Here is an 18,606-nt window from a genome sequence, read left to right as displayed (position 1 = left end):
TGGTATAATTATCGTGTTGTATATATAAGATATTAAAATCATGTTTAAGATGCAGAAGTTTTGAATTAATTTCTTAAGGTTAATTATCAGACTTGAGTGGGGGTAAAATAACTGCATGTATAGAGTTTGGGTATAATTGTATGCTCACTTTTGCATATTCAGATTTCAAAATATCAGCAAATAGGAAGCTGGTATCTGAAAATAATCTGAAAAGTACTCACACATTACAACTCATCACTGTCAAGCTGGTGACCAAGTATGAAGTCTTTCCACTCATTCATATTAAAGAAGTGTTTGAGAAAACAAATTTTGAAGTTCATTTTTCATATTGAAAATTTTCAAATTATCGGCAAACAGGAAGTTGGTATTTGAAAAATCTGAAAAGTGCTCAAACATAACAACTCATCACTGTAAGGTGGTGGCCAAGTATGAAGTCATTTAGCTCATTTATATTAAAGAAGTGTTTGACGAAAAATTTTAAAGTTCATTTAGCATATTGAAAATTCTTCAAAGTATCACCAAACAGGAAGTTGGTATTTGGAAAATCTTAAAAGTGCTCAAACATAACAACTGAAACAAACAAAAACTGTATTGGATATAAATATAGAGTATCAATTGGGAAAAAGGTTACTTTGCACAGTAGATCAACTGGGATAAACCCTTAAATGACCCCATCATGACTTTGATTGAGAAGGGAATAGAGTCCATCCATGATATTCATTTAACAAATCTGTTGTGTGTTTTGTGACTATGTGTGTTTCAATGCATGTATAGAAGTTTGGCCAAGTCACAAAATATATAGAAAGACATCAGATTTTTTTTCTCTTTTAATCACTTTACCATCTCTAAATCCGATCATAAAAACTTGCATACATTCCACAATATAAAAAATCATGCATACTTTGCAGCATATAAATGTTAAAAAAAGTGTTTAAATGTAAATAATAAAATGCGTTGTAAAGCTTGATGTAACCAAAAGTCTACAGACAACATTAACAACATCATGGCCATAATAAGAATGCAAATTTTTACCAGTCAGTCCTATAAAAAATCACAGAACAATGCTTGCATGCATACCTTGCATTATATAAATATAACAAAATATCACAAAAACAAATATTGTTAGCTGAAAACAATCAATTAACAAAGTTAACAGTTTATATATAAAATGTATCAAGAGTGGACACAGCGATATGTCTTGCCTGTATAAGTGTTCATACATGTATTTCAATACTTTTAAGTATTACATTATCATTTCAATTACATGTACCTGTGTAGAAGTGGTCAAGGTGAGATTAAATCTTTTAGGCAGACATGTAGGCTTTGCAATCATTCCAAATTTAGTTAACCTAAAACTTTAAGTATCATTGAACAAAAAAACCTTAATTTTTCCCAATAAAGCATAAAATATGATCAAGGCAAGATGAAACCTGTAAGACAGACAACTTACAAATATTCAATAGATATAATTGATTTATCACTTAAAGTATCTGTGAAACTGGTTTAACTGACCCTGAATCCCTCACCTGTAATGTTTTGCTGAAATCTTTCATCACTGATTAATTTGGTTTTTTAATGTATACTGTGTCCTTAAATAGGCTATTTTAACTATCATGTTTTTTTCAAAAGACAAAAAAAAATCATTTAAACCTTATGTTTTATTTAAGCCATAGTAGCTATGTTTCATGACGTACAACATTAACATTAACTTATTAAATACTAAATACCCTGAAACTCATTCAGGCTAGGCTGAAATTGATCCAGCTGTTTTAAAGGAGATTTTTTTTAATGTTACCAAACATTATGAACAAATTGTGAAAAAAAATGTCTTAAAAGGGTAATACATGTATCTCCTTAAGGGGTCAATTGACAAAAAAAACAGATCAAATAGGGAAAAAAAATTCTGAACCATAAAAATGAGGTCAAGGTCAGACAATTACTGCTAAACAAACATGTAGACCTTCAAAACCATTCCATTAACCGGATATAATATGATATAATGACTTCTTCGTATCTCAAAACTAGACTAAACCACAAAATATTAACTTCTATCAGTTAAACATGAAAATGAGGTCATGGTCAACACTATAGTAGAACATGCAGTACACCTTACAATAATTCCATATACTGTACTAAATATATGGACTTGGCCAATGCAAACTAACTAGTTCACTGATCCATGAAATGAGGTAATGTGAAAACTGTCTTTACAGGCACAAGGATTTTCCAAGAAACCATTAAGTTACTGCTTTGAGTGCTACTAGTGCTGTTCACCTCCCTATCAAGTCTTGCAGGTTCCTGAAAGAACAGATTTAAAATATTGTTATGTACAATATGAATGACCCTTCTGCTATAAAAGGAGTATGGTCGCGAAGGCCTTAACTTAGCTCATAAAACAAAAATAACTTTGTAATTTCATATGTAACAACAATTATAATTCACAATCTGAAATATGCAAATCAAGATATTATTAACCTTTTTCTGTCTCAAGGTTGCTAATAGGCTCTGAACAGCCTCTGAAGCTCACCTAAATCTACTATGGTTGGAATTATGCATATCAAGCCAAAAAGTGCATTTTACACATGCAGGGCTACATTCTGTTTTTAGCCATGGTGGCCAATGTTTTTTAAGTAACAGTTAAATCACAAACTTTATACTAGATACCCTAGGGATCATGCAGCTGAAGATTGGTTGAGATTGGTTCTGTAGTTTCAGAGAAGATCTTTAAAATGGTTTACACCAAATGGAGGGACAAATGACGATTTTTTTGTATGGCTTTAGGGACAATGTGAGAGACCTTAATGACAAAAGAACTATAAAACTGTACAATAATCTTACTTTCAAGACATTATTATCATGAATACAAGATGCAACAAATTGTGTGAACTTAAAAGAAAAAGAAAACTGGATATTCAACTCATCCAAGTCCTCATTTACCAGAGATAAAAAAACAAATTAACAGAAATTTAATACTTACTAGTTTCCTTTTTTTAACTTTTTCACGTAATTTATCAATCATCGCAATCATCTTTTCCTCTGAAAAAAATTAACAAATAAAAGGCTTTCACAGACATCAAACAGATTTTTTTACAATTATTTTTATAATGCAAGTTTTTCTACATTTCAAGGATCATTAAACTCCTCAAACATGTCAAACAAATACAAAAGTGGAAAATTGTTAAAATTTAATTTGTCCTCAGTTTGTCACATTAGTTACAACAGATCAATATTTAAAAAGCTTTGGTTGAACTGTTTGTGAGTATGATTAAGAAATAATTCATGCAAGCCATAGATTTGTTGTATAATTTACACATGGCCTGGCCGGCCAGGCCGTGTGTAAATAGGACAAAAATGTATCTTAAATACTGAAGCGACGAAAAAGTGGCTGTTATATTTGAAGTATCACCCCATTGTCAAATAAAAGTGTGTTATTCTGACTGTATTTGTATCAAAGAGATACATTTTCAGCAGGCAAAGAAGGCAAATCAGTTATTTAATAGCAACAGAAGCAATGATTATTATTAACTGTTTGTATTATTTTTTTAATGTAAAAATGAATGTTCTCAGAAACTTACCGTTGGCAACTAATCCTGTCTCAGTCAATTTTGTCCCTTACGTCGATGAAATTTCTAATTTCCAGTCAAATACTTAAGCAATGCCATTGTATATATATATATATGTAATCTGGCAAGGGTTAGGTTTTTGGTAAGAATAAATCAGTCATTTAACCATTTCTTTTCGTAGCAATGACGTCTGCAATTTTGTTTTGAAAACAATGGAAATAGAACAATGATAAAATTTTAAAAATCCCAGAGAGGACATGATTTTTTCCGATAATTTTCATTACACATAGGATAAAATATATATCTATATGTCATTGAAACTGAAATTTTTAAAAGATATTGATATTTAATAGTGGATGAACTATAAATATTGGAACTTTTGATGATAAAAGAACCTTAACAAAATATGTTACATTAAGTTTGGATTTTTATGGGAGTAAAATGTAACAGCCGAAAATATGCATGTTACTGAGTCTGCGCTAAATATAGATATATTGAGAATTTTATCATGGCTATTTTCACAAAGGGTAATAGAGAGGTCATATTAGAATAATGATTAACTTATGGCATATAATTTGGACAGGACTTGAAATGCTATTTTTTTCATTAACTATAGCTGATCATAGCTTCTGAACATGAAGGGTGAAAATGAAAATCAACAATATATCTATAAAACTTGACCTTCATTTTGTCATTATATAATTAACAACATATCAGATTTAAAAAGTTTTGGTTGAATGGTTCAATGAGTTATTGTTGACACGACTGGAAATGCCATTTTTAAATCTTTCAAAATTTCCTGAACAGTGAAAATGAAAATCATGTATTTTCAACTTTACCTCTGCCACCATTTCATCAAAAGTAACAAAATGTTATAACCTGAAAACCTTTGGTTGAATGGTTCAAATCATACAGACACTAAATTGGTAACTATATAATCTACCTGAGTTGCCATACATCAACAAATTAATAACATGTTCATCATTTATTATCTTTAAATCATATGGCTACTGGAGGTAGTTAATTTGGGAAAACAAACAATATTTTAATTCTGGCCTTTTAAATTGTTTTTTAAAGAAGAACAAGTGTGGACACAGAACAGCAAACCCCAAGGGTGACTGGGGTATAGAAGTATGGTCACAATTGGTCTTCCTCCGACCGGCAGTAAAACCCGTGCTAAAGTGGGGCGTCCGTTTGGCTGTGCGGGATGTACAAATCTGCAGCCACGTCCGGTCAGAATGGGGACGTTAAATCCAATGCCTCGTGTAAAGAGAGTGCCACGCTCTTTGCACGTTAAGAACCCTTGCAACAACTCTTTGAGGGGTCCGTAGGTGACCTGTTGCAAGGCTAAATTTCTGTTCCTATCCAATATACCCTCATTTCCCGTGGCAGTCTAAATTTCTCCGACCTTAGTCCCTTAATCTGTTACAGATCCTACCTATTGTATTTATTGTGAACTTGTTCTCGTCCTGAATATGCATGAAATATTTGCCACTGGACGTTAAGCAACCAACAATCAATCAATCAATCACAGAACAGCATGGATAGTATCCAGCATTCTGAGAGTATTGCATGGCAATACACAGTCCCCTACCAGTTAAAATTTGTTGTCCGGAAAACAAAATTCAAACTTGATGTGTAAAATGTCATGTTAAAACTATAGATACCAAATTTCAAATCAATATGACAATAGTCAAGCATGACTAAAAAAAATGCAAAATTTTAATTGATTAATCGTGTTATTTTTCTAGGTCTAAGGATCATATAACTCTGCCAACTATCATCAGATCAGAAAAAAAAATTAAACTTGATCTTTAACTTGTAACGTTAAAACTATAAACCAAATATCAAATGGAAATCTTTAAGTATGACAAAAAAATAGTGGAAATGTATTTCTTGCATGAATTTTCTAAGTCCAAGGACCATAACTCTGCAAAAAATCATCAGACCGGAACACAATTTGCAACAGATCTTTAACTTGTCATGGTTTAACTACAAGCCAAATTTCAAGTCAATATCTTGAAGCATTAAAAAACAAAATATGGAAAACAGATTACTTATGTGAGTTTTCTAAGTCCAAGGGCCATAACTCTGCAAAAAATCATCTGACCGAAACAAAATTAGAACTTGATATGTAACTTGTCATGGTTATACTATATATCAAATATCAAACCAATTTCTTCAAGCATAACAAAAAATAAAAAGTGTGGAAAGCTGATTACGGACAGACGGACAGAGTGCAAACCTAAAGTCCCCTTCAACTTCGTTGGTAGGGGACTAATAACCTTTTATTTGAGCATGTCTACTAGTTAATTGTACTAACCTTCTGATTTTAAAGTTACTCTTTCATGTCTATTGAATTTATTGTCTACAATAAAAAAAATAACAAATGAATAGTCTAATTTCATTTATAAAGCACCTAACTGACACCAATGTTGTCCCTTCTTGCATATAAAGATTAAAGGGGCATTTTATGATGATAGAAAATAAAGGGATTCATGGGACAAAGTTGGACTTAAGTTGCACAAAATACATGTGACAAAAAGTCAGAAACTCAGGCTATTAGTAGTTATAACTAATAATGAAGAATGGCAAAATTTTATAACAATTGGTAAAGGTTCAATTGATAAATATCAAAACATGAAGTTCCTTACTTTTCCCCCTTATATTTTGGATGTGTAAGGCAATTGACAAATTTTTAAAGGTTCTCTGTATATATAACTGATCTAACTGGGAAATCATGCTGTTCAAGCATGGGTTCCTGCATGGTTAGCTGGAATGAGCCAGGGTACCAGATGGACTGCTTCTGTTTACATACAAAAGACAATGTTAAAAATGTATGAAGATGATAGGTTATTTTAGTTCCGGTTAGTCTCTTTTCACAAGCTACTATATCAATTAGCGATGACTTTTTTGACTGGTATATATTAATGCCTGATGAGAAATATTAAGAAGTTTAGACTAAAATTGTTTGCTTAGCAAGAAGTTTTTTTTTATTAAAACACGAAAAACTGTTTTCAACATTGTTTTGTGTCATGCTGAAATAATAAATTTTAAATGATTAACCTTTATGCAAACCAGACTGAGCATCTTTATAGAGTACAAAGACCCCCCTTGGGCCTGAGTAAAAAATACAAATTATCAATACACAGGGCTTTAATTAGTCTTATATAGGAATCACTGAAGCATGACTGGAGTGGGTCCCCTCTTATGGCAGTTTCTGGCTATATATGGAACCAATTTTTTTTTTAATATGAGCCAATGAGTACATGCATGCATGACGTAGTCTTACCTTGTGGTTCCCAGGTCTCCCCTGTTTTAAGTAGCATGAGGATGACATTTCCTTCTAAACTGTTGAAAAAATCATTATCTATTTCGACTCCATCTGCGTCCAGGACTAGACTGAATGTCGTTGAATCTCCTTCCATAAACTTTTCCTGGCCTAAATAAAAGGAAATTGAACAAAAATATTATTCTTTTCAAATCAGAATGAATAATCATATATTGCTTGCCAATAACCTGACCTAGTATCCACCATATATCGATCTTCCCTGATTCATTGAAATTCTGACTAACTGATGAACCATAGGAAATGGGGTGAAAGCGCTAACAGGAACAATGTTGGATTTATAATGTGATTTTTTATGTGTTATTTATTTTCAAACTATATTTTCTGTACCAAGGACTTTTTATTTATCAATATATCATACTATATATATGTTAGCGGCAATAAGTGAAATTAGGCATGATAGTTAAGCTTAAATCCTAGGCAAAAAGTTAATGCCTAAGCACTAAAGATTTTTTTAAAGTTAATCTATATACAATTATAGCTGTTGTATGAGGTCGATACACTTAGGATATATTGACCTGAAAGAAGTATATTGACTGAAGACGAAGTCCAAGATCAAATAATCCTGTATTGACTGAATACAAGGCATTACATTTTTTTGTAATTGTTATAAATTAATAACCAGCCATATTTGTATCAAAATCATCAGTGCACTATATTCCCTTTTTCGATTGTTTTTTTTTTTTCATTTTACAGATAGCATATTGTCTCTCATCATATTTGTTCTGATTTCAAATTTTATGTTTTTCAGTACATTTTGTATACATTTTTAATTTTTTTTTTAAAGTTAATCGATCATATATTATATACACCCTTTTCAAACGAATAAGAGCAACTAAAATGTCAGTTACCTGAAATATCAAAATCATTACAAAAATAATTCATTTATATAAGAACTCATTGAACAAAGTGGACACAGATGAGTGTAAATAGTATTAAAGCATAAAACTGTGAGTCAACTCACTAAGGATACCCCCCATCTCATTATGGCATATTTACTACACTACTGTTATTGCTTCGGCCGAAGGGTCGAAGATTTAATTTCGGGCGATATCCACGCCATCTTGAAATTATAATGTATCACACATGCATTCTGATTGGTTGCCTTATGATGGGGTCGAGATACAGCAACAGCCATTGGCTAGATTTAGAAAAATAATTGTGGACTTTCCCGTGCGATGAGAAGCATCAAATGCCGGAAAAAATAATATGTGTATTTATAGTCCCGATCAACAGTTGGTAATTCGTGTTCGCATTTAAATGATTATGATGCATATATATTAATTGCTAAAATTCAATATTGAAATAAATATTGTTAATACACGACCCTTTGCTTTGTAAATCAGCAATATACACGATTTATTTCAAGATTCAATGTTTACAAAACGCACCACTTGTATTTGTATCTGTATGAGATATAAATAGAATAAACATATATATATGGAACGCAAATATATCAAGATTTTTTATGGAACGCCTAATAAGCGTATAGGTATTACTTTTACCTGATAAATTCGAATTTTGCGAATACAGATGTCATTAGTCCAAATGAATATGGGTGAGATATAAATAGAAGTGTTATATATACTGATACGTTTTCTCGGGTCTGATAAATATTGAATGAATTTCATATGCAACCTTTATGTAATTGTTTTATTCGTGTTTAACCCATATCAATTTAGACTCGTATTTTTTTTAAATTTAAATTTGTTCGGGTGCTCTGTCATATTGATAAAGATAATCTTAAAAGTATTCCCCCTAAAAGATAACAATTATAGATTATACGCATTAAATGACTCTGAAATGAAATTTATAAATAATTAAAATATTCTCTGTAATAATATATAAACATAAAAACACACTAGAACATGTAATTTATGATACTACGAAGCATTCACTACCTTTTTAGAAAGGTAAAACTTGTTACATTTAAGCTTGATACAGCTCTGAATTTGGATTGTGATTAAATATTTAACACAGCATAGGTTTCTGACACAGAATGAATGAACTACTATTAATTATTTTAAATAAAAGGAATGCACATACATTTACATATTGCTATATTAAACTGGAAGAACATTTAAAATTAATAGTAGAGTTATCTCTCTTTGCATATTTTAAGTCAGTGTGTAAAAAAAAAAAAATACATCTATATTAAGTAAGTTAATTATCTCCCTTTAAATATTTAAAACCAACAATATCTTCATTTATGCACATTCTCTGGTCTGAGTGATGTACTGGAACTATGTAAAATATAATAAATATTGCTACAGTCATTTAGGAGGAGTTGTGCTTACAAGACCTAATGCCACATTTGTGATATTTATTAAACTAAGTAATTTCAATTATCTCCCTTGAAAAAAAATCTTACCAGAAATATCCTCCTTCATGTACATGTATCTACAGGTTGTGTACAACAACAGTGTAAAGTTTCATCAATATTAATTAATCTGTTTAGGAGAAGTTGCCCTTACTTACAATACTTGCCATTTATTGCTATATTTAACTAAGTAAATTTTAATATTCTTATATTCTCCTTCAAATATTTTCCTTCATGCACATCCTCAGGTTGTGTACTACAACTGTGTGAAGTTTTACCAATATTGGTCCATCAATTAATGAGGAGTTGCGTTTACCAGACATATGGACAGACAGTTGGACGGAAAGACGGACAGGGTGATTCCTATATACCCCCCCCCCCCCCCAAAAAAAAACAACTTTGTTTTGAAATTGTGTTAAGATCATATTTGTTCCCAGATAGAGTGGAGCTACATGTATGGCACAGATTATTGCAGTTTCCGTTTTTTCTTGCATTTTCAGCTGTTATTTTAGCAGGATTTACATACATATCAAAAATATGTGTGACCACCAGTTAATGTAAATGCTCAGGTGTGTTCCAGGAATGCCTGCATTTGATAAATAATCTATTCCTGGAATGCATACAAAATTTATTGAATAGATATTGTTCATGTTGTTTTGATGGTGAATTAGAGTGTTAATTTAGGAACACAGGGACAATCAGAAAGATTAGAAGATATAGAAATAAGGGCAAAAATAATTTTGTATTTAAAATTTTGCTGAGAAAAAAATATTTGAAACGGTATGGAACATTATTATAAAAAAATTAAAATCTTAATGAAAAAACAGTACTAACTAAAAATCTTAAACTTGTATATATATACTGGTAAAAATATTTTTGTGCCTAAAAATATTAAGTAAAAATTTAACTGAAATGAAATAGAATATAACAATAAGAAATACTTTAGAATCTATTAAAAGTAATGAATAAAATATGTTTTGATCTATTACTTCTTTTATAAAATAAATAAATAAAATAATTGACCAAAAAATGAAACAATAAAAATAAATACGCATTTAATAATCAACTTTTATAATCAACGGCTGAATCCTGAAAATGCAAGATAATTCTGTTTTGAATACGGAAAATACCAACATCTGTTAAAATTAATTCATATCAATATTTGGAATCTAATTTTTAAATTATTGAACATCATGATTTTTTCGGACATGTAATATGTATTTGTAACAAGCTAGACCTATCAATGTCTGGACCTGCGTCGTGCTGCAACAGTTATTTATAGTTGCTCAGGAAAATGCGACGAAATAAATGTTACAGGTAGATATATGGAACTATGGAAAATTATTCCCATAAAAGTTAAAGAATCAAAATTTCCTGAAAATATGCAAGGCAACATATGGTGTTCTTGCTACATACCACGTTTTTTGAAATTCTGTTGGGTAGTTTAAGAGGAGTTGTGATGACAAGCATGAGTGATACATGATGATTTACAGTTAATTTCGAAGTTCAAAGGGGCAAACCTCCAATAGAAAATAAGGAATCAAAATTTCCTGACAACATGCACAACTACATATAATGTTTTTGCTACATACCAAGTTTCAGGAATTTCTGTTGAGTAGTTTAAGAGGAGTTGTGATGACAAGCTGATGCATGATGATTTTCAGTAAATTTCTATTTTAGTTCAAAGGGGCAAACCTTCAATAAAAATTTCCTGATAATATGCACAACTACATATGATTTTCTTACTGCACACCAAGTTTCAGGAATTTCTGTTGAGTAGTTTCAGAGGAGTTGTGATGACAGTTAAGCTGATACATGATGATTTTCAGAAAATTTCTATGTTCAAAGAGGACTTAATGTTGAGTAAGTTCAGAGGAGTTGCCATGACAAGCTGATATCTTATTGTGTTACGGAATGACAGACAGACGGACGGAGAGACCCGATTCCTAGAACTGCTTCAGCCTTTGGGGATGCAGTTGATAAACAAGAGGCTCTCAAGAGCCTGAATCGCTCACGTGGTAAACAATGCCCTATAAACTAAATTAATATAATAATGTTTGTTGTAAATTGAGCTAAAAACATATTAATAAGTTTAATCATGGTTATACAACATTCTCATCATCAGCATTCAACTAAGGATATCATGTTTACTTTAAAAACCAAATATTGTTGAAATCCGAGCAAGTGTAAAAATTGGCCCGAAAATGGCAGCCATTTCAAAAATGGCCACCCAGAACAAATTTTCGTCATCACCATCCAACTTAGGATATCATGTTTACTGTATAAACCAAATATCATTGAAATCCCAGCAAGTGTAAAATTGGCGGAAAATGGCAGCCATTTTTAACATTTTAAAAATGGCTGCCCAAAACAAATTTTCACCATCACCATTCAACTCAGGATACCATGTTTACCTAAAAAGTAGCTTTCATCTTCATTTTCTTCTATAATTTCCCCCCGGTGGATCGCTATCCTTGCCGTGGTCGGGGGGCTTGCGTGTCTCAGTGACCCCAAGAGCTATGCCAGTTGGAGCTTCGTCTCCTGGTAGGGTTACCCATGCTGGACAGGTCGAAGGGTAGAAACCAGACTAAAGTGATCCGAACATCGTACGAGTTGCCCGATGTTTTGAATAAAATAGGCTCTCCAACCCGTTGGCCGTGGGTTGCTACCCGTGTCGGTGGTTGACGAGATCCTTGCGGATGAGGGCTGTAGCCAGACTCCTTACGGTCAGAAAATACCCGGACGGACAAGACTATAGTTCAATAAGCTGCTTTGGCTCCAATATCATCTAAACGGGAGGTCGGATGGACCCGGTTCGATCAATCGGCTGGTCATGTCGAGCCCTTCAGTTAATCCTCAACAATAAGCTTTCTTGTAACAATTTTCATGATATACACATGTGTTTTAAATAAAGCTATTTATATTTCGGATAACTGAAGAAGGCGATGGCTCATGGGTCAATCAAGTGGTACGCTTTCTATTTCGCTTGATGGATACGCTCTGCTTGAGTATACCATTCTTGGAACATCTGGTGCTTTCCGCAGTGGATCTTGGGTGCTAATTTTGGGGACCAGCTACGTTATACATGTTATACTTGGAGCTCGTTTTCAGCATTAGCACTTGACCCCGGCTCGCCACGGAAACACAGCATCGCCCTTGCAGGCACTCCGAGGTGGGTGGATGACAAGAATGGTGAATCTTTCTCATTTCCTATGGCACAACAAAACCAACCCTCTAAATCAGCTTTAATACATAAAAAAAGAAAATGTGATGATTCAGTGCCCTGTCAGGAAGATGACAGTTGGCCCAGATTTATTGTAATAAAAGGAACAGATGAAAAACCAATTTCCAAAATATCTCCCTTTGTGATTCACAAACAAATTCAAAGCGTTGCTGGTACTGTCAAAAAAGTTTCAAAAATGAGATCAGGCAATTTGTTGGTTGAATGTTCCAACAAAAGTCAATCAACAAGTTTGCTTACACTGACAACAATTACAAACTTTCCTGTTTCTGCCTCTCCTCACAACAGTTTGAACAGCTGTAAGGGGATCATTCGAGACAGAAGTCAATACCTTGGTGACCTTACCGTGGAAGAAATCTGTGAGGAACTTTCAAGCCAAGGTGTAACTGATGTTGTTAGATTTCAAATAAAAAAGAATGGAAATATAATCAAATTAAATACATATCTTTTGACATTTAGAACTCCAACTCCTCCTCCATCTATTACTTTAGGTTGCTTCGGAATCAGAGTTGACAGGTTTATCCCTAACCCAATTCGATGCTTCACTTGTCAAAAGTTTGGTCATGGAAGCAAACAATGTCGTGGTACGCAGAGATGCTTCAAGTGTTCTGACGAAGGACACGAGGGAACAACCTGTAGCTCTGAATCTTCTAAATGCGTAAACTGTGGTGAATCCCATTTTTCATCATCTAGGGACTGCCCTGTTTACCTTAAGGAAAAAAATATTATCAAAATTAAAACAGAAAGAAACATCAGTTACCCAGAAGCTAAACAGATAGCTTCTGTTTCGAATGATCTCCTTGTTTCGAACAGGCCATCGTACGCCAGCAAAGTTGTCCGCTCATTCAGTCACGAGAATACACAAACTCGCATGACCTGGCCAATTGATTCTGAGACATTTACAATGCTGCCTGTTGAAACAGAACCTAACGATAAAATATTAATTCCAAGAAAACCAACACCTTCTAAAACCAGTACTCAGTCAACTCAATCTTCCTTACAGAGCTCAATGTCATCATCTAAAAAAAATGAAAAAAAGAAATCAAATAAAAAAGATACAGTTAAATCAGACAGTTGGGGCGGTGAATCTGTCTGGGATCTTCCCAGTGACATAGATGATTCTTCCATCTCCAATAGTCCTCCTTCATCTGCATCTAATAAAACTAGTACAAAGTCTTCTAAAGCCCCGTCTCCTCTTCGTTCTCCAGAACAGAAGGATGTCCCAAAGAAGCCAGCAAATACATCCTCTCAGAAGTCTTCTGATTCGAGGTCGCGGGGTAGGGGTCGAGGCGGAGTAAAACCAGCTGCGCATGGTCCTGGAGATCGACGACTCTCCTCACACAACAGATTTTCAACACTCAACGACGAATCAGAAATGGAAATCGAAAGTGTTCCGCCACCCGAAAGATTACAATCTCAGGGTGAGCGAAATAAGAATGCTGGCAAACTCGATAGCATTCGCCCGTCTATTAACAAAACATGACTAATATCATCCAATGGAATTGCCGAGGTCTTAAAATAAATCTTCTCGAGTTAACGCTTCTAGTTCAGTCTTTTTTACCTACTGCATTTTGTCTTCAAGAAACTCATTTAAAAGAAAGTGACAATGTATCTTTAAAAGGATACAACATGTATAGCACATTTTCTAAGGTAGATGAACGTGCTGCAGGCGGATCATCCATTTTTGTGAAGGACAACGTCATTCATAGCACAGTCCAACTCACCACGGATCTGCAGGCAGTTGCAATTCCTTTATCATTAGATAAAACAATTACATTATGTTCTATATATATTCCACCCAATTCAATTATCGATAAAGCTAAACTCAAAAACCTCACTGATCAATTGCTGACAGAACTATTCCTAAGACCTCAACAATCAATCAATCAATCAATTTAATAATGTTCCATTTACAAATATTGTTTCATTCTTAAAAGAAGTTGGAATATATTCTAAAATATAAAAATGTTATTATATTTAAAACGATTTTAAATTTTATCACGTTATCTTAATGTTCATTTTTATTTGTAAATAATCAATTTGCTTTAATCTAGAATTTTAGTTTATTGAAGGGTCTTTTGTCTGATTATAAGAATATGCTTTAAATTGTAAAAAATATTCGAATTAGCTCTCGCCGCGATATAGCCTTGTTGTGCTAATGCGGCGTAAAGCAACCAACAATCAATCAATCAATCTTCTATAATTCAGGAAAAAATAGCAAAAACAGCATTTTGACCCCTATGTTCTATTTTTAGTAACGGCGGACATGTTTTTCAACCAATCAAAAATCCAAGCACAAACTTTTTGCAGGATACCCTAAGGTACAATCTCACCAAGTTTCATTTGATTTTGAATAGTCGTTTCAGAGAAGAAGATTTTTGAAATAATAACATAAAAAAAGCCAAAAATGTCAAATTTGGGCATTAACTCAAACATCAGTTGACAGATTTTCACAAAAATCTGCACACAGGTAGCTCTTATCATGCTTAACACTTTCAACCTGCCAGAATTTGGCTAAACCTAATGATTTTTGACATATTTGTGAAAAACTGTTGTTTGACCCCTATGTTCCATTTTTAGTAACGGCGGCCATGTTTTTTGACGGATCGAAAATCGAAGCAGTCATTTTGTGCAGGATACCCTAAGGAACAATCATGCTAAGTTTCATTCAAATCCATTCAGTAGTTTCAGAGGAGAAGATGTTTGAAAAATTGTTAACGACGACGACAGACGACAGACGACGACGACAACGACGACGACGGACGCCAAGTGATGAGAAAAGCTCACATTTCCTTTTAGGAAAGGTGAGCTAAAAATTAAAATCTCAAGTTCCCTTATTACCTGAAATGATGTTTAGCAATAGGTTAAAACACTCCATCATATTTCAGGCATTAAGCTTACTGCCTGGATATTCAGGCAATAACTAAATATCTAGGCGTTAGCCTATTGCATAGGATTTGAGCTTAACGCCTAATTTCACTTTAATGGCCACTATATACAAATTAACAGTCCTCTGACCTAGAACTAGGGTCAGAAACAAAGGGTCACATGCATGCAAATCAACTAGTTGTGATACATATAGATTATAACATGGCATTTTTCATATCAGACCCCTTATCAATCCAAGGTCATGATATCAGCCCGAGAGCCTTCAGGCTCGAGGGATGATTTTGACCATGGGCTGATAAGGGGTCTGATATAAAAAATGACATGTTATGATCTTTTTATCATATACTTCAATATTGTTGTTTCGAATGTCCTAGTTAAATGTTTGATAATATGAAATTCTGTTAATGTTAATTTTTTGGTGGGAAAATGAAAAAAAAATGAACAAAATTTTGAAAGAAAAACAAATTTTGAAGAAAAAGTATATTTGAAAAAAAAAAAATGAAAAAAAAATTGAAAAAACGAATTTTGAACAAAATTTTGAAAGAAAATCAAATTTTGAAGAAAAAAGAATATTTGAAAAAAAATCAAGAGAAAAAAATTGAAAATGTTCTTTTTTGTTAAAAAAACAAAAATGGAAAAAAAATGGATTTAGCGTGTGATATAAACCGGAAACAGTTGATATAAACCAGAAGCAGTTGATAACAAAAGTCATATCACACGGCAAAGACAATTCTTAAGATTTTATTGATAAATATCTATGCAAACAGTGTTATCAAGGGGTAAAATTATACCGTTATTTTCTATAAGTATATGATAAATGTATTTATTTATTTTAAATTTTGTGAAAACTCTGGAGTGTGATTCATTAGAGATTGCAAATCATTGGATGTAAATCATGTAATATTAAACTGGTAAAACATTGCTTTGAAACATCAATTTACTTTGACCATGTTTTCCAAGATTTAAGTTCCACAAGTAAGTGAGACACAGTACTATGACAAGGTATATATATATATATTATATATGATTTCTAATGTCTGATAATCATACTTACATTTATTTATTAAATCAGGAAACGAATATGCCACAATTCCTTTTCTTATTATTCTGTTATTATCGAAAACCTTTACAGGTAATGACTGTTTACTCTATAATAGATAATTAAATCATGATAAAGATGATTATTAAGAACAAGGGCTATTCCAGAAATTAATATATGGGGTGGTCAGAAGGCACTTTTATTTGACCCACCATACATATATTTTTATTGGATATTTCTTTTAATTGTTCAGGCAATCTTTCTACAAGAACCACCACCTACCAAATTTTAATAGAGTGCCTTCCTTTCCCCCATACAATAACCCTGGAAAAGTCCTTAGGAGAAATGGCTCACCTGTAATTTTGCGCAGATATCTCATTGATAATAATGATTATATAATTTATGATGTTTAAAGTGTTAAAAACTGAGAAAAGGGTCTTTTAAAGGCAGTAACCCCTTAAGGGTTGAATTTAACCATAATAGTATGAAAGATAATAACCAAAACTTTGAAACAATCAGCATATAATTTCATTAAAATCTTAGGGCTGCAATTAAAAGAATCGTTTGTTTCCCCACACCTGACCCAAGATTTCTGTTGGTGGATCGGTGAGGTCAGCTAAGTAATATTCCCCAATCAGGAGCCATAATCGCCCAAACTTGAGTCAATCTCCCAAACTTGAGACAATCTCCCGAACAGGAGATATTCATTTGAACAGGAAGTAGCACATATATGAAATTGTCTCCCGATCTGGAGACTGAAAATAAACAAGAATGTGTCCATACTACACTGATGCACCACTCATACTATCATTTTCTATGTTCAATGAACCAGGAAATTGGGATAAAAACTCTACATTAGAAAGATCATATCATGAGAAACAATGTGCAACTTCATCAAAAACTACTTTTGACTTTGACTTTAACCGGACACAGGACAGACAGACGGACAAATAAACGAATGTCCATGCTCCTTTTACTATTGTAGGTGGGGTATTAAAATAGCATAAAATGGCTTGTGAGCATTGAATTAATTTATATATTGCAAAAGGGGAAGAAAGTAATATGTTTCCTTCTTGTAAATCATAAAATAAAGGAATTATTTTTATATTTTCAAAAAAAATAAAATGTGAAATAATTTGTTACAATGCATTTTAATGTCATAAAAATGGGTCAAAGCCTCAAACAGCCGGGTTGTTTTAGTGATGTTTGAATTAGAATCTGAATTGAAAACTGTATGAGGAGATATTAAATTACAAAAAACAATAAACAGCTGCCTTTAGAGCGCATGATACTCCCGTATTGGGCATATAGAAATTGGAAAAGAAGGCATGAATAATTTTCTTAAATTCAAATAGTTAAAGTCCTCTAACTCCAGAACAAGTTAACAAATAAATAATCAAAAATCAATAGGGAGCTTCATAATATAAATCCCAACAATAATTTGAAGTTTCAAGGAAATCAATTTAGGAATACTAGAGTAAAATTAATGTGCAAAATGTGAAAAATTGCCATAATTCAAATGGTTAAAGTCCTATATAATTACTCTGAAACAACATTGCCATTTTTTTCTAATTTGAAAGGGAGCTTCCTCCTATCAATCCTAATGTTGTATTATTGTTACGTGAGGAAAGGTTAAAAGGAATTTGAGCTATAGTCCGAAAACTTGAAAATCCCACCTTTTTTTTTAATAAAGTCCCATAAATCCCAAAAGCATAATATGAAATTAAAAAAAACGAAAGGGAGCTTACATTGATAGACATAAACAATTCACATAAGTTTCATGGACATTGGTGAAAGCCTTTTTGAGTTATTGTCCGAATTGTTGAAAATTCCCCCTTTTTTATGAATAAACAAATTATTTTACAAAACGTCAAATCTGAAATTAAAAAAAAACGAAAGGGAGCTTACGTCAATATATATAAACAATTCACTTAAGTTTCATGGAAATTGGTGAAAGCGTTTTTGAGTTATTGTCCGAAGTGTGGATGACGGACGGACAACCGTATACCATAATACGTCCCGTCTTAGACGGTCGTATAAAAATGTGTTCATTGTACACAAATGTTTTATAAAAACAATTCAATTTTTATCAACGCAATTCGGTGAATAAACCGTCTCAGCCTCATGATTATAGATGATGAATTGTATACTACATGGACTCACCAGAATCAGCTGGGACTCACCATTTTCAAAAGTGATGTCAGT

The 18,606-nt window shown here is 32.7% G+C and overlaps 1 protein-coding gene across 2 annotated transcripts; it reads right to left on the bottom strand.

Annotated features, from left to right (window-relative positions):
* Positions 1-809: 809 nt before the first annotated feature.
* On the bottom strand, positions 810-17,242 carry LOC127733972 (uncharacterized). 2 transcript variants are annotated; one of them, XM_052243463.1, is made up of 5 exons: positions 16,417-17,242; positions 6,856-7,005; positions 5,887-5,931; positions 2,978-3,036; positions 810-2,298 (listed from the first exon to the last, which is right to left on the bottom strand). In XM_052243463.1, exons 2-5 carry the CDS (start codon positions 6,989-6,991, stop codon positions 2,170-2,172), a joined length of 369 nt encoding a protein of 122 aa, XP_052099423.1. In that variant the 5' UTR covers positions 6,992-7,005; positions 16,417-17,242; the 3' UTR covers positions 810-2,169. The 2 variants fall into 2 exon arrangements, with proteins under 2 accessions (XP_052099423.1, XP_052099422.1); XM_052243462.1 differs by lacking the exon at positions 16,417-17,242 and adding an exon at positions 7,877-8,292.
* Between the last annotated feature and the right edge of the window lie 1,364 nt (positions 17,243-18,606).

The sequence above is a fragment of the Mytilus californianus genome, unplaced genomic scaffold, assembly GCF_021869535.1.
Source record: "Mytilus californianus isolate M0D057914Y unplaced genomic scaffold, xbMytCali1.0.p SCAF_3, whole genome shotgun sequence".
In the NCBI taxonomy this organism is placed as follows: domain Eukaryota; kingdom Metazoa; phylum Mollusca; class Bivalvia; order Mytilida; family Mytilidae; genus Mytilus; species Mytilus californianus.
Note: the sequence above shows the minus strand (reverse complement) of the source record. Positions and strands in the feature narration are given on the sequence as shown.

Bases quoted from the DNA above. Each gene is read 5' to 3' on its own strand.
- LOC127733972 (XM_052243462.1), bottom strand. The intron at 3,037-5,886 runs GTTAGTACAATT...AATTTTTTTCAG, and splicing joins AGTAACTTTAAAATCAGAAG to AGGAAAAGATGATTGCGATG. The intron at 2,299-2,977 runs GTAAGTATTAAA...CTGTTCTTTCAG, and splicing joins AAGTTAAAAAAAGGAAACTA to GAACCTGCAAGACTTGATAG.